The sequence below is a fragment of the Cavia porcellus genome, unplaced genomic scaffold (assembly GCF_034190915.1).
Source record: "Cavia porcellus strain 051 isolate PalLab524CR breed Dunkin Hartley unplaced genomic scaffold, mCavPor4.1 scaffold_9, whole genome shotgun sequence".
Classification (NCBI taxonomy): Eukaryota; Metazoa; Chordata; class Mammalia; order Rodentia; family Caviidae; genus Cavia; species Cavia porcellus.
In genome coordinates this window covers 13,041,274-13,057,105 of record NW_026947492.1, presented here as the reverse complement: position 1 = coordinate 13,057,105, position 15,832 = coordinate 13,041,274, and the positions used below count along the sequence as shown (strand labels likewise).

The window sequence follows — 15,832 nt, the reverse complement described above, 5'->3', positions numbered from 1 at the left end:
GAAAATGGACTTGGATTTTTAATTTTTTAGAGATTAACTATCTCTATATATATCTATTAACAAAAAGTGCAAAGAATAGACCTTCATGTTTAAATTATATTCTAAATTAAAATATATATTTCCATTAATGCGGGAGACAACCGGCAAGTCAAGAGCCTGAGAGAGCCCAGTCCCTCTCCATCACTATAATGGACATACATTTCCAGGAAGCACCTATGAAAAACAGCAGTGTTCACAACATGTCTGGTAACACAGAGAGCTTCTCAATGTTCTTGAAAGCAGTCTGCTTGTATTTTCAATCTAACATGAGAGGAGGAAAAAATCCAATTTGTAAACAGAAATGACATTCCTTAGAACAGCATAGGATTTTGAATTCACGTTTTACATGGCCTGGAGTCTAGTATTTCTCATGTAGCAGGTCATCAGTAAAAGCCATCAGCAGTGTGTCGCAAGTGCTGATCAGCTCTCTGTGCGATTAATGTCCTCTGCCCCTAACACTGCTGGCTTGGTCACATAACTGAAAGTCTAATTAAAGTTGAATTTTTAAAAAAGTAAACAACTTTTTAGAAAGCGCATCATAGCAGTCACCCCTGACGCACAGAATGAGGCTTACATTTGGGCTAAATTTTCAGCAAAAGATTTTTAAAGAGAAAGGACTTAAAATTTCAGGTTCCTTGTGTATTTATGAAAATGGTGGCAATGGGTTGCAGGAACAACAAAAAATTTTTAACAATAAAGACATATAACTCTGGACTTAAAAAAAAAAAATCCAAGATAGCTCAACAATTCAAATTCAAAAGCTGGCTTCTGTGGCTTCAGCAGCTGTGAATCCACACAAAGAAAGGATCCCTTGCTTTTGACGTAGCTTTCTTTTATTATTCTTTTTTCATAGCTGAAAGGCATTTCTACTTTAGAAAATGCATGTTCCATACATTATGCCTGAAGCATCCATCATGTGTACAATACTGGCTACGGTTGCATTTTGCCTCAGAAATGTCAATAATATGCCCCTATTGGGTCTGGATGGAGTCAATATTAAATGCAGGTAAGTTACAGAAAACTACGCATCACTTTGAGACTCAAAGGTCCATGATTGCTTCTCTCCCTCTTTTAGGCCTGTTATAAAAATAATATTGGTTACAAGTGTCTACACAGCACCAGTTTTATTTGAAAGCAGCATCATCACTCAGCCACCCAACGAATCTGTGAAGTACACATGCTCACACAGCTTTTCTCCTCTACTTCTGTAACTCTGAAAGATCAGTAATTGTATGAACTTTTTATTAATCAAAAATTATTCAGCAATTTTAAAACCATCAATTACAATGCCCTAAAAATACCCACATCAGCTGAATTAAACGGGCAGTTCCCTCTACATGCAGCTGTATAATAAAAGAATTATGTCTGCAGCTGATAAACACTGTTCTGTAATAACAGAAGAAACAGGTTTCTAATAGTAAAAAAGCATTTCATAAAACTTTTTCATATATAAAATATCTTATTGTGACCATTCCACTTATGATTAAAGCATAAGCGTTCACATAGCCTTCCGCTCTGTGACAATCAGTGGTCATACAACTTCAAAAAATAAGACTGCATCTGTTTCCCAGGCTGGCAAAACCAATGCGTTCAATTACACCGTTCCTCTCTCAGACTCATCTGTACTCATCTGCACATACACAAAACACTCACAGCTTTCATCTTCATGACACTTGCCATCCTTTTTTTCCTATTTCCAAAAATCTGTTAGGAAACTGTGAATGCAAAATAATTGTTCTTGTCTTTACTCGGCCTGGATCTCCATTGCTCGTGTTTGTGATTTCGAAAGATAAAAGTCTGCAGCAGCAGGAGAACAGGCTTCATTCGTCTTTCTCAAACCCTTTGGTTTCCATCTTTAACGTTACAGTGAATGTAGGTTTGCCTCAGAAGGCCTGAGTCAAAGGCTTTAGAGATACTGAACCTGAAGTGCATTAGGAGAATAAACATCTGCCACACGGCGTAGGAAAATTTAAAAAGTAGCAATAATAAACACAACTCCCCATGAAGAATTGGTAATTGTCATCTAAAGAATTCCTAAGAAATTAAATGCACAGGAGGGGTGGAATCATTAACAAAGGTCAAAAGATCCAATGCAACTAGATGGTGATCTGAAAACGTGTTATATGTCTGCCTTTGCCTTCCTGCCCTAGTGAAGTGTTCCTCAAGTCTTCCACCCATAAACATGGCAGAGCCCAGGAAGATATGTACTAAAGAAAGTCATTACATCTGGTTTAAAAAGGAACAGAGAACAAACGAAGAAGAGCTGAGGGCAAGCAAAGGACTGGCTTTTAAAGGAAAGTGCTTTAAATATGCTTCTGCAAATGCGGACTTGGGTGCAGTTTGGAAGTTTTGACATTTATATATTCGGCAGAGTTATTCTTCTATGGAGGCAATTAAATTGAAATGTAAAACAAGAAGAACTGTTCAATTATTACATCACAAAACCCCACAAAATGGGAAGCAAAACCCCTTTGATTAAAATTTCCCACCTTTAATGCAAAGTGCAAGAACAAAGGCTTCGAGTGGGTGACAGGCAAATCGTGAAACCAATTCACCTGCATCCCCCACTCCGTCCTCAACACACAGCACAGATCATCGATCAGCTGATTCTCTGCTCTCCTGCCATGCATAGCCAGCATTCTACTGACTTCTTCATAAAATCAGGTCTCTAGTCTCAATAGTTTAAACAAAAAGGAAGAAGAAATACATTCAATAGGCAAAAATAAAATAATCTGTAATCTGACATATTTCATGTTATGGAAGTAATGACTTATATACTCTATACAGGACATTAAAAGTGACAGAATAGCATGTAAAGAGATCAGACTGCTCTACCAATACTTCCAGAATAACAGTCAATTTTCCTGGAGTTTTACTTTCCATTTGTTCCTTAAGATCCTAACAGAGTTAAAGGTTTTTACTGAGTACCTGAGATCAGAATCAGGTTGCAAAATGCTTAAAATACTCAAAATTATTTCTAAAGGGAGAAATGAAAAAAAAAAAAAAAAGCACTGAAGTTGAGAGGTTAATTCTAAATGGGATAAAATTACTAGCTAAACATGTGCTGACACAAGTCAGAGAGAAACTGAAACCAACGAGGAAGGAGGGAGAGGAAGGCAGCAGGAAGGAGGGAGGGAGGGAGTGCCAGGCCTCCGGGAAGATCCCCGCCTCCGCCTGATGTAATACTGTGAGACCCTCCCAGGGCTTTCGGTGCTCACGCTCTCTTCACAAGCACACCTAGCGGGGACAAAACCAAGCGGCAGATGAACCCCAGTGATCACAGTAAGAAGTCGGTGATTTCTTGGTCATCTTTATGCAAGAGGGCGAATGGACTGCAGGTGTGCCTATTCTGCTGACTGAGCTCAAGAAACCTGAAATAGAAAATACCCAAAACAGCCCCCTATGCACTCTAGGGGCAAAAATATATAAAATCCCTCCCAAAGGTAAACAAAACAAAATAAAACAAAACAACAAAATAGCCTTCTCCCTCCTAAAAAAAACCACACTGGAAACAAACGCCCTGCAAGAGTTCTTATGTGTGTTTTTACAAGGCTGGTAGAGGTTATTTTGTTTTGGATTCCACATAAATTTTGTCTCCATCCCTAATGCCAAAAGAATGCAATGCCCGAGAGCTGTACTTCATTTCTTCTGGGCCAAAGGGGGCTTCCTGGTCAAAGTAGTAGAGAAGCATGTTGCTTGTGGGTAGCTGCACCAGAGTTTTTAACTGTTTCTTTAGTTCTGCAACTGTTTGGTCCAGACGAATGTTCATTTCTTCCACTTGATCATTAAAGTGGACTTCCACTTTTACACTGCTCTGGGGTCTTAGGTCCACTTCTGCCAAAGGCTCCAGCCTCCCATACTTAGTGATCAGTTCGTGATACCTAGAAGGAAAACAGTGTCAGTTTAAACTATTAGCTCACGATCCACGGGCTTCTGAACTAGAGGTAGACCACACTGTCACTCTCACTTTCTAGCATCTTTCACTAACATCACCCCTCCATTTCTGGGTCTGACGGCCATTAGATGACTACTGTGGTTTCTCTGACCTGATACACTTGCCCTGCTGAGGCCTCATATCCTTGAGAACAGAGGAAGTGTTTCTCCTGAAGACAGGCAACATCTGTGTTACATTAAGAAAAGGCTTAGAAAAAAACAGAACCTAGAAAAGTAAATCATACGAAGAGAGAAAAGTTCGACCTCTCCACAGAACTAGCTTTCCTGGGTGTCACTGAGAAGGGCCGACGTCTCACGTGTTCTTGAGTCATAAAGATGGACGGATAGTGGCGTCTGAGATCTGAGAAGCGTACTTTGTAGATGAACTCATGTATGCTAACTATTAACTCAATGCTTGCAGTGAACCTTGGTCTGGATGTTCCAATCTAGTGTCAGGTGTAACACAAGGAATGTATGCACGAGTCAAGGATACTTTCTCGTGGGGAAAAAAAAACCTGAACGAAGAGAACACAGGTTCTCTCACCAAAGCATGGATAAAAAGCAAAGTATACCAAGAGAAAAGTGAATTACAGGCGTGGCAATTGGGCCCACAGGGTCATTTCCCATGTGGAAAACCTTGTATCCACTTCTGGTCTTGAAGGTTGTAAGTTTGATTTTATTGAATTTTGTGCAGTTTCATGCATACCAGAGAGGGAAAAATACTGAAAAGACTTAATATTAGCTTTATTATAACTAAGAAACACCGAGGTTAATTAAGGATCAGAACACCACAGTCACATAACACTTATTATTCTCAAATCTCTCCCACTCTACTTTTGGCTTTTACTCAGTAAAATCAGTGTCATAACAGAGTTTGTAGGAACATTAATGACATGGTGAGACATCTGTGCTTAAGAGATGGAGGTAATTATTTCCTTTCAATGGAGAAACAGGGTATAGTAAAAATAGCACTGCCCCTGCCTTCAGGGCCTTGACTCCATCTTATAATTAGCTGCATGCATTGATAACTTACTCGATCCTCTTGAATCTGTTTTCTCATTAGTGAAATTAGGTAAATCTTGACCTTTCTACTTTATAAGACAGCCTTAAATATTGAATAAAATAGAAGATTAGAAAACATAAATTTACTAATATAAATTAGAAGTTCATATACAAATATTAACCTACATCTTTACTGCTGGGGAGCTTATATTATTTAAGTAAACACACCCTTAGAAAATGTAAGACTGAAATCTACTTAGGTGGGACTCTTAGGAAAGGCTTGTTTGGTATGATCAAATGGAGTACAGAATCTGCTCCCAGAACTTTGATCAAAAACAGTATTTCTAAAGGGTATAAAAAAATCACCAGCAGTAACAAAATAATCTTCTTGTCACAACCTTTTAAAAGGAACTGAAAGCTTTGTACTGTTTGGTTCAGTTAATCAAAGATTTGCACCCATTCCCGCAAACCACGACAGAGAACAAAAGCAAAGAGAAAATTTTGAGCATACTGACTACATCTTCCTTATTTAAAGAAAAGTGGACCAAGGGCTAAAGAGTCTCCCAGATTATGTAAAAACCGCTGGGCAACAGAAGCTTCTATATCCCACTGCCAAGTGTGAAGATTTTATAGCAAAGGTAAACAAAATGAAAACAAAGCAAGACAAAAAGCCCAAACAGCTAAAAATGAAACTACCGTGACTTGAAATGATCTGTCTCTAAATTAAAAAGATGAAATGATTCACAGTTTAAAAATATTTTCCCCACTCTTATCTTCTAGCACATGCTTTTAAATGAAAGTAGATAAAGATAATTTTTTAAAACTCTCAGAAGACAGCAGAATCTACATGGCTAAATATCAGATGAATACTTAACTCCAGGGATGTTCGCCCTGCAGACTATAGACGAAAGCAGAAAGGCCAACAGTACCCAGGAGGATTTTGCCTGCAAGAGACAAAGTAAGAATGGGAAGCTCGAGCAGAGCTAACTCATACTGTGTGTCAGTGAAGAGCCAGTCTGGACAGAAGTGCCCACATCTTAAAAAAAATCATAAAAGTAAATTAAATAACAAAACAGAGTAACAACAGTTAACACACTGTAGATCACAATTTTAAAAGCAGTTACAGTATAAGACATTGACAAAAAAGACTCCCCACAAAGAAACAAAAAGATAAAAACTAAAAATTCTTTACAATGAAAAAAGAAATACAATAAACATGAAAGTACAGAAAAACATAAAGAAAAACAAGGGCTCAAAGACAAATGATAAGCTGTAGAGCAAGATAAACAGTGAAACACTGAGAGCAAAACAGCATCATTAATGATCAAATAAGGAAATCAGGAAGGTCACCCAAGAATATATTTAGCTTAGTTTTGTTCAGGAAGAAATTTAACAAACAGACATTCTGAAACAAAGAAGAATTTAAGGAATAGAATGTTCATGAGTCCTTTTAGGGGAAACAAAAACGAAATTATTCAATAATGATATTAAAGCACTAGTAAAAGGGCTTGACTTTAAGTATCAAACTAAATGTTATAATAAGAGTAATTCTTGGATTCATTTACACTTGACAGTGCAGTCAACTGTATCAGTCTCAGGCCCAGGCACGTTTGTACACAAAGCTATGCCTCATGCACAGAAAGCAGCACCATTGCTATGATGCCCAAATAAACTATAAATGACCTATAAATTGGAACTGTGACAATCTATAGTTTCCTCAAGATGTGTATGCCCAGAAAAATTCATGCCTTCCAATGATCTTCTCTCCCAGTCTTGAATATTTTAGTAAATATTACTAAAACCTACCTAACTATCCTACTCAGAAACTAGATGGTCATTCCAATGCCTTTTTCTGCACTTCTCTTGTTCTAACAATTAACATCTTACTAATTCATCTGAATAATTAATCTATGCACACCTCTCTTGTCTAGTTGTCTTATAAATTCATGTCACTATTATTACAATTTGAATTATTGTTTCTATGGATGTATAAGCTGATGAGCTTTCTTAGTGTCTATTCCAACCTCTCCTAGTAGGGCTTCATGTACTGGAAATATTGGAAAGTCCTAAAATCTACTGTCTTCTACTACATTGCAGATAAATTTAGTGCCTACAAATCCTGGTCAGTTCTAGGTTCTGAAACAGGTAGTGAGCCTAGTAGGCATGGTATGGAGCAGTTTGGGGCAGGCTTCCTAACTGCTAGACTTAAGTGTAAGCAGCTTGTTCTTGGCGTCAACGGCCCAGCAGCAGCCACTGACCTCCAGATCACAGCTAAGGTGATGTGATCAGCACCAAGGACAGCACCTCCACAGTTCTTCCCTTTGCCAGTTACTACTGGTACAGGCAGCAGGATCTTGGTGGGCCAGTCCTGTACCTCTTCTAGGGAGACAGCCTAGCTAGTCGGCTCCTCCAGCTCTGCCAAAGATCTTGTAAGCACTTTATTCACTGTGTGACATCCTTTTCTTTCTAAGACCGCTAATGACTGTTCCCTGACTTCAGGGTAGCATATTATTGCCAAAGTAATTATTACAAAACACAAATTTGATCACCCGACTTCTCTTTTAATAACACACAATAATCATCAAAATAAAGACTTTTTTTCCATGATTATGGTAGGTAGAATTTCAGCCCCCATGCCTTTAGAGTGCCTAATCTGAAATCAGAGATGTTTCTCTAGCTAGAAGCAGAAAAGAAAACCAGGGATTTTCTTGCTGGTAGAATGAGAAGGATCTGACATTCCATTACAGGCTTGAAGACAAAGAGGGCCACATGGAAAGTGTAAGGAGGAACACAGTTCTCCTATCATCTTGATTGAGCCTTCACGGTGATTCTTTTCCAGAGTCTCCAGTAAGGAAAACTGCCCCAGCTGATACCTTAACCTCAGCTTGTGATACCCTAATCAGGGAACCCAGCTAAGCCACAGGTGCCCACAGAAACTGTGAACAGAATAAGCAGGTATTGTGTTAAGCTACTATGTTTACAGTGACTTGTTACACACTGATTAAAAGTTAATATGAAAGTATCTTGTGTTCTTCCTTCAGACCTTTCCTACTTCATTTAGGGCCATCACCATTACCATTTCTGTACCTTCCTATTTGTTTAAACCTTAAAAATCAATGTTTATTTATTCATTTGGAGGCAGGGCCAGCAGATTTTGTATACAAATTATGGATGTGGTCTATAAAAGCAGTATACACTATTAAATAGAAATAAAGAATGTTAAAGTTGTGATTCACTACGGATACTGGATATGTTCCCTGAAAAGTTACACAAATGAAAACGAAGATATTAAAATAAGTTGTTTACTCCCAATTTTTCATATTCTCTAATTTGTTTTCAGGAAAAACTGATAAATATAAGAAATCTTGATTTTACAAAATGCCTACTAAATCTAGAAATCAATTTCTTCCTAGTCTTCCAGCTTGTACACTTTATTCATTATTCAAAAGTCCATCCCAACCAAAATATTCCTGCATAATTTATAGTACCTGGCTGTTTTTAGCACCAGGGCAATGTCATCCCAAACCTATAGTTTTATGAGGTAAACAGTTACTGATGACTAAGTATTCTTCAAAACTAATTATCTTGATTTACATTCTATCAGTCAGTACCTTCACCTGTTAATTAACAAGTTTTTGACATTTTATGATTCATTTTGAAGTGGAAAAAATGTTACAAATCTAATTTGGAAAATATTATTATAAGAATACTGTAAAATATAATATACACTATTTATATTTACTATATATTATATTACTTTATATATTACTATTTGTGTATAATATACAGTATTTATGCTTACTAACAAAACAGTACCTGGTATTCCACCATGACTTTCTAGTGTAATCACAGACAAATAAGATTTACTGCATACCACATGAAAGCCAGCATGACCTCATGGGCAAATGAAAGTGAAAAATGGAAACTTAAATGGTCACTGAAACCTAGTAGAGAAGACCATTTATGAACCAATGGAGGTTTGGCAGCTTCCTCCTATTAAATATAAATACCCAATTTGAGAAAAAGTTTTTAAAATTTCCAAGATCATTGTTATGGTTTATGTCTGGATGTTTCCCAAAGCCTCATGCTGTCATTGGGGGGCAGGCCTTTTAAAGGTGGCTGAGTCTAGCGTTTGTGACTGGTTTTTCCATCTAGTGCGGGGATTGGTGGTATGGATGCTGCACCAGCCCAGGGGTGGGCAGCCCACATACAATTTAAAGGAGGGAAAGTGGCCTGCTTTTCCATTTTGGTCTTTTTTTGTCACTTGTGGCCACCATAAACAGCTGCCCCTTAGCCATGTCTCTCTGCTTTGGAGCCAGCTGAGTATGGACTGAAGCCTCTAAGAACTGTAAGCTAAAAAACCTTTCAGTCCTTCATTTTGGGTGTCAAGTATTTTGTCTTAGCAACAAGAGAAAATAGTACATATAAATAGATATTCATATATATGTGTGTGTACGAACACAGGACAGATAATTATACCTCTAATCTCCGTAAGTTCATCAAAAGAAACAGTTTATGCTTTGTTTGATCATTTTAAGATTTGTAACCTGGGCAACTACTTCTAAGATAACAATAGGTAACATATTAACTAGCGTTAATTTTTTTTTTGAAATTCTGTATTGCTTTATCCATTTTTATTGTTTTGTTTTGCTTACTAATATTAAAAAGAGAGAGAAAAATAACCAAGACAGAATTTGGTACCGGGTGTGGGGTTGAGGCCATGACTATACCTGACCATGTGGTTTTTAAGAGCCTTTGGAAATGGTGTGTGGAGAAAGTTTGGAAAGATTCAGAGTTGTGGCCTGAGAGAGTAGGCCTGGAACATCTTAGGTTATTCTGGATACAAGATTCTGCTCAGAGCTCAGAAGACCACAAAAATCAGTAGAGACCAGGTTTGAGATGTTTCTGCTGGGAAGGACTGCTTTGGATGCTGGACTCCAGATGACGTGTGTTATGGCTTGGCAGAAAGTTTGTCTGCATTTTGACTATGTCCAGAGACTTTGCCTGAGATTGAGATTAAGGGTGGCAGGTAAATCAAGCTGGCAAAAGAAATTTTAAGGCAGTCAAATGTTGAGGTTGTGGCATGGTTAGTGTTGGGGGCAATTATGGTTTGTGTCCATATGCCCCCCCCCCCAAGCCTCAAGCAATCATGAACATGGCTGAATCCAGCATTTGTGGCTGGCCTTTCCAGCACTGGGATTGGTGGTGAATGCTGCACCCACCCAGGAGAAGTCGACATATGAGGTAAGGGTGGCAAGGAGACATGCTTTTCTTTTCACCCTTTTGCTGGTGTTGCTTGCATCCATAAATGGCTGCCCCTCAGCTATGCCACGTTGCCTCGGAGCCAGTTGAGTATGGACTGACACCTTCAAAAAAATTGTAAGCTAAATAAACCTTTCCTTGCTTCATTTTGGGTGTCAGGTATTTTGTCTCAGCAATGAGAGAAAAGTAAACGAGACGGGATTTTAGCCAGATTTGTGTTGCAAATCAAGAGCAAACAGCCTAGCAAATGATTTAAAGAAACTCCAGTAAAACGGTGGACTGTAAAGGTAGAATTGAGATCTCGATTGCTGAGAAGAAACAGAATGGAAAAGATGGCTGGAAAGTATTATATGAAGGTATTATATGAAGCAGTGAGTCTCTACCCTTTGAAGACTCAAAAATGTGAAAGAGTTTGCTTTGAGAAGGCTGCAGATCACCATGTTCCAGAATGGCACAGAAGGCCACACGAGGTTCCAAAATGGTGGCAGCATACAGAATTTGTTCCTCAGAATGAGGTTTAGGATGCTCAGAGATCTAGCTCAATTCCTACAACCCAAAGAGAGGAAAGCCCAGACACTGCTCCAACTGGCAGAAGACCTTGATATTATCCACATGGTGCTTGTTGTAGGTGCACATAGAATACAAAGTTCTGAGGTTAAAGCCGCTTCCAACCTGATTTCAGAAGGCCTGAGAAACAGGCAGTGTGCCCCGGAGAGGGCAACGTGTGAAAGTGTGAATGTGAAGCTAAACATGCAGTGGACATCCCAGCAGTATGGAAAAGCCTGGAGTGTGGATCATCTAAGGAAACCTACAAGGAAGGAGCAAATCCAGCGTAACAGAGAAGCTGTGGGAGCTACAGCCACCAAAAGTGCTGTGAGGATGGAGTCACTCAAGCCTTTTGGAGCTCACAGAATGCTTCAGATACTAAATGTGGGACTCCAGTACTTAAAGTTCGCCCTGCTGGATTCTGGAATTGTTTTGGTTCCATTTATTTGTATTCTCCCATTTTTACCTTTTGGAATGGTAATGTTTATCTTGTGCCACTGAATGTTGGAAGTGTTTAACTTTATTTTCATTTGTGCAAGGGGTTGCAGCTGAAACTCTGCCTTAGATCTTGGAGGAGACTTAGGACTTGAACTTTTCAGCATTGTTGAAACTGTTAGGACTTTGGCAACTCTTAGAGATGGACTAAATGTTTTTTGCATAAGGAATGCGCATGAGTCTTTGGGAGTCAGGGTGGAATGCTATGGTTTGTGTCTGAATGTCTCCTAAAACTTCATGTAGTCATGGGGGTGGACCTTTGGAAGGAGACTGAGTCTAGCATTTGTCATTGATTTTTTGTCTAGCTCCGGGATTGGTGGTGTAAGTGCTGCACCTGACCAGGGATAGGTAGCTGACATACAATATAAGGGAGGGAAGGAGGTGTGCTTTTCCATTTTGCCATTTTCGTTTTTGTTATGTGTGGCTGCCATGAGTGGCTGCCCCTTAGCCATGCCACCCTGCCTTGTAAGTAGCTGAGTATGGACTGCAACCTCCAAAAACTGTAAGCTAAATAAATCTTTCTTCCTTCATTTTGGATGTCAAATATTTTGTCTCAACAATGACAGAAAAGTAATAAGGAGTCATTAAATGGGGGCTGGGGATTTAGCTCAGCAGCATAAGCACCTGCCTTACATGCAGGTGGTCGTGAGTTCGATCCCCAGTATGGATAAAATAAATAAATAAATAAATAAATAAAACTATCAAGAGTCGTTAGCCTCAAGTCACCAGCACAGTGGGCCTGATGATGGCACTATCAAAAAGGAATGGTGAATGAAGCCATTCTTTGCAGAGCTAAGCAAGATCTGCTCTCAATGTATGTAAGCAATCTTTCACACAGAAGTGTACTTGGCGCAAGGCAGACCTGCCTAATGTGACAAATGAGCAGATTTTAGTAGCGTGATAGTAAAATCTGAGCAAAGTATATTTCTTTCTCCTTAATGCCCGTCCTTACTATTAATTCTCAAGAATGGGAAGCCTTTCAGTCACAATTTGTAAGTCTATGACTTCAGAATAAATGAAGACTTAATATACTACTTAAAAAAAACTTGAGATTCCTCCCATAAATCTTAATCTGAGGGTAATGGATAGAGAAGGTTAACTCATTTTCTAGAGTTTTTTGGTGTGAAAAGGCTTCCACATTTGGATATCATATCTCAACAATATATAAAATATGTATGGCAACATCCTAAAGAAAAATGAAGGGATTTATATTTCCTGCAAATCCTGCACCACAATGCAATCATAAATATTTCAGAGACCCTCTATTTATCCTCACAACTGTTTAGACATATGCTCACAGGTGGCCTAAGTAGTAGTCTTAAATTAACAATTCTGTTCATCTGTCATTCCTCAAATGTGTTTACATACTGTCTTACTTTTCTCCTCGCTCAGACAAAATACCAGTACCCAAAGTAAAAGAGGAAAGGTTTATTTTGACTCACAGTTTGCAGAAATTTCAGCCCTTAACTGGTAGCAAGGTGGTGTAGTAGAGGGCCAGTGGAGAGGAGAAACAGTCTATGGAAAACTAGGGCGGGGAGAAGGCAGCCAAGCAGGGAAGCAGCAAAGCGACGACAGCAGCCTTTCTGTCCCTTACACTTCAGCTGGGCTACCGACCTATAGATGCTCTGAGTTGTCTGAGCGAGGAGAAAAGTAAGACAGTATGTAACTCTTCTCATCGCTGAGACAAAACACCCAACATCCAGAGTTAAAGAAGTAAAGAAGGTTTATCTGGCTCAGTTTGTAGAGGTTTCAGTCCATAATCAGCTGGCCCCAAGGCAGTGTGGTGTGGCAGACAACCAACACAGAGGAGAAAACTTCATGGTAGTCACAAAGTAATAGAAGGAATGAGGGAGGGTCCCTTATAATGTTTGCAGGCTATCCTCCCTAGGGCAGGTGTAGTACTTACACCTTAATCCTAGCCAAAAGTATGCCAAAACAATGAGTAGACTGACTGATTTACTGATCACCCACACCCTTGATTCCAGCATCACACTCTAGATACAGCCAGCTCTGAAAAGCAGCTCCCCATGACAGCATGAGGCTTTGATGGGACATCTAGATACAAACCATGACACCACCTAGGATAGGGCACCATTAAAGCCAGCACTGCATCCTTAATCCCAGCCTCATATACTCTAGATCCAGCGACCTTCAAAAAGCCCCTCCTATGATGACAGGAGAAACTCAAAACTTCCAAGTATCTTCTGATTGCAACAATCTAGTCTCTTTTGCTATAGTATTTCTGATGTCACTTTGATATGGTTTCATATCACAGCAAATCAAAAAATAACTTGAAAGTTTTCAACTGGAATATTAAACTCTGCAGAAACAATTGTGCAGGGTCACCAATATTCTATTTATTAAAATGTATTAACATCACATTAGAGGAAGAAGGGATCTTAGAGATCATTCATTATATACTTCATAGCTATAATGATTGGAACCTCGCTTATTAACTCAGACCATCTTAGCTAGTGGGTGACAGGAAGAGTAGTCATTACAACTCGAATCTTATTCTCAGGCCATCATTTTTCTTAAGTGTCGTCATCTTCGTGGTTTGCAGCAATAAAGAATACTGTTCTGGAAACTCTTTTCTCCTTCCTACATTTCAAACACTCGCTTTCAATCTCTCTTCATGACTTCTCATTCTTCTTTTTGTCATCTACATATTAGTTGTCCTAAAATTTTACTCCTAGAGTCTCTTCTCTTTTTTCTTTATGGCTCTTCCATCACAGAGAACATTCTCTTAAGTCAGATATTTTCCAACTGTCTTCTTCAAGGTTCTACATTTCACCTACCTCCAGAATTTATTATTATCTCTCACGTATAGTAAAATATTTTGAACTCACACAGCTTTTCATCTAGACAGGTCACTAAACTGCATTTGTTTCAACTCCACATTCAAACTCTATCAAAATTACCAATGAATGGATAGTGTGATACATTTAAATGATAGAAAAATATTGCAATTAAAAACAACTCTGTATTTATCAAAATGGCTCCATAAGTTCACATTGCAATGTGCTTCTCCAAACTCAGAGTAACATTGGATAAAATACAAAACACTGAAATCCAAGAATATATAATATAGGCTCAAAAATGACAGTTCATCCACATACATGAAATTGAACAAAAATGCAAATATCGTAAATAACACCAAAAGATAATTGAGTTCTAAAACCATAAGCAGGTGGTAAAAGTGAGGAGCTCAGGTCCACTGAGGCAAAGACTAAAATATACTCAAGGGGAAAGAGGGAAACTAGAGCCAGGTTCACTGCTTGAAGCAGGACAGAGTTAGGTGACGTGAGATTGAGCATGAAGTAATGATAACAGAACATGCTGCAGATCTACTGTCTATGGCTTTCTCTAGAGCAGCAGCTCTAGGTAAAAGAAAAAAGAAAAGCCCTGCCACACCAGGAAATGAATAAAATCATCAGCTGCCTCTGTGACTAGGTCTGACCTATCTCCATAATTCTTATAAGACAAGCTCTCCAAAATCCACTATAAAAGCTCCTTCTAGGTGATGAGTCTGGAGAGTTAATTACAAGCAACTGTAAATCCTCTAGATGAGGAGAAGCAGCTCAAACATGAAGACCCAGCAATCCTAAATGCAAATGTACCTAAAAACAGATATATACACAGAAGATAAATAAAACAAAACTGATAAAAAAAAAAGGAGAAACAGACACATCAATTATAGGTAAAGACATCAACACTCTTTTCTCAGTAACTGATAAAACAAACGGGCACAGCAAGTAAGTGTTGACTTAGAAGACCGCAATAACACTATTTGACCTAACTACAATAAAGATACCACCCAGTAATGTCAGGATACACATTTGTCCCCTAAAGTGTGTGACATACTGACAAGCACCATATTCTCTTTTTTCAAACACCATATAACTCAAAAACACAACACACTAAAAAGAACTGAAATAACATTAGCTCACCCTAATAAAATTAAACTAGACATAAGTAACAAAAAGATAACTGTAAAATCCTCAAATATTTGGGAAATAAGCCATACACTTGTAAATAATTCATGAGTCAAAGAGGAAGTCACAAGGGCAATTAGAGAATATTCTAAATTCAATGAAAATATAATGTATTGAAAATTACGGAATATATCTAAAGCAACAATTTATAGAATTAATGTTTGTAATAAAAAAGAAAGTTCTTGAGTTGATGATCTAAGCTTAAGAAAGTAGTAAAAGATGAGCAAATTAAACTCAAAGCAAGAAGGAGCAAAGAACTAGTAAAAGATATGCACAGAAACCCATGAAATAGAATACAGAGGAAAAAGCAGAGAAAACCATGAATCCTGAAGCTGGCTCTATAAATTAACTTGATAAATCTCTAAGCAGACTGAACAGGAAAAGAAGGTGCTAAAATTAGGACTAAAAGAAGGAGCACTGCTACAATCCTTATAGATATTAAAGGCTTATAATTAGTGAAAAAAAATTTTTTTGGTATCAGGGGTCGAACTCACGACCTCACACTTGCCAGGCAGACACTTATGCTGTTGAGCTAAATCCCAGGCCTTAATTAGTAAAAT

The 15,832-nt window shown here is 38.4% G+C and overlaps 1 protein-coding gene across 3 annotated transcripts in view; it reads right to left on the bottom strand.

Moving 5' to 3' along the window:
* Tbcel (tubulin folding cofactor E like) overlaps positions 1 to 15,832 on the bottom strand; it is a 71,860-nt gene continuing 56,028 nt past the window's right edge. For all 3 annotated transcript variants that reach the window (XM_023566194.2, XM_063255945.1, XM_005004937.4), the window contains one exon: positions 1 to 3,920. In XM_023566194.2, the coding sequence (XP_023421962.1) occupies positions 3,602 to 3,920 (319 nt within the window). In that variant the 3' untranslated portion in view covers positions 1 to 3,601. The remainder of the gene's footprint in view (positions 3,921 to 15,832) is intronic.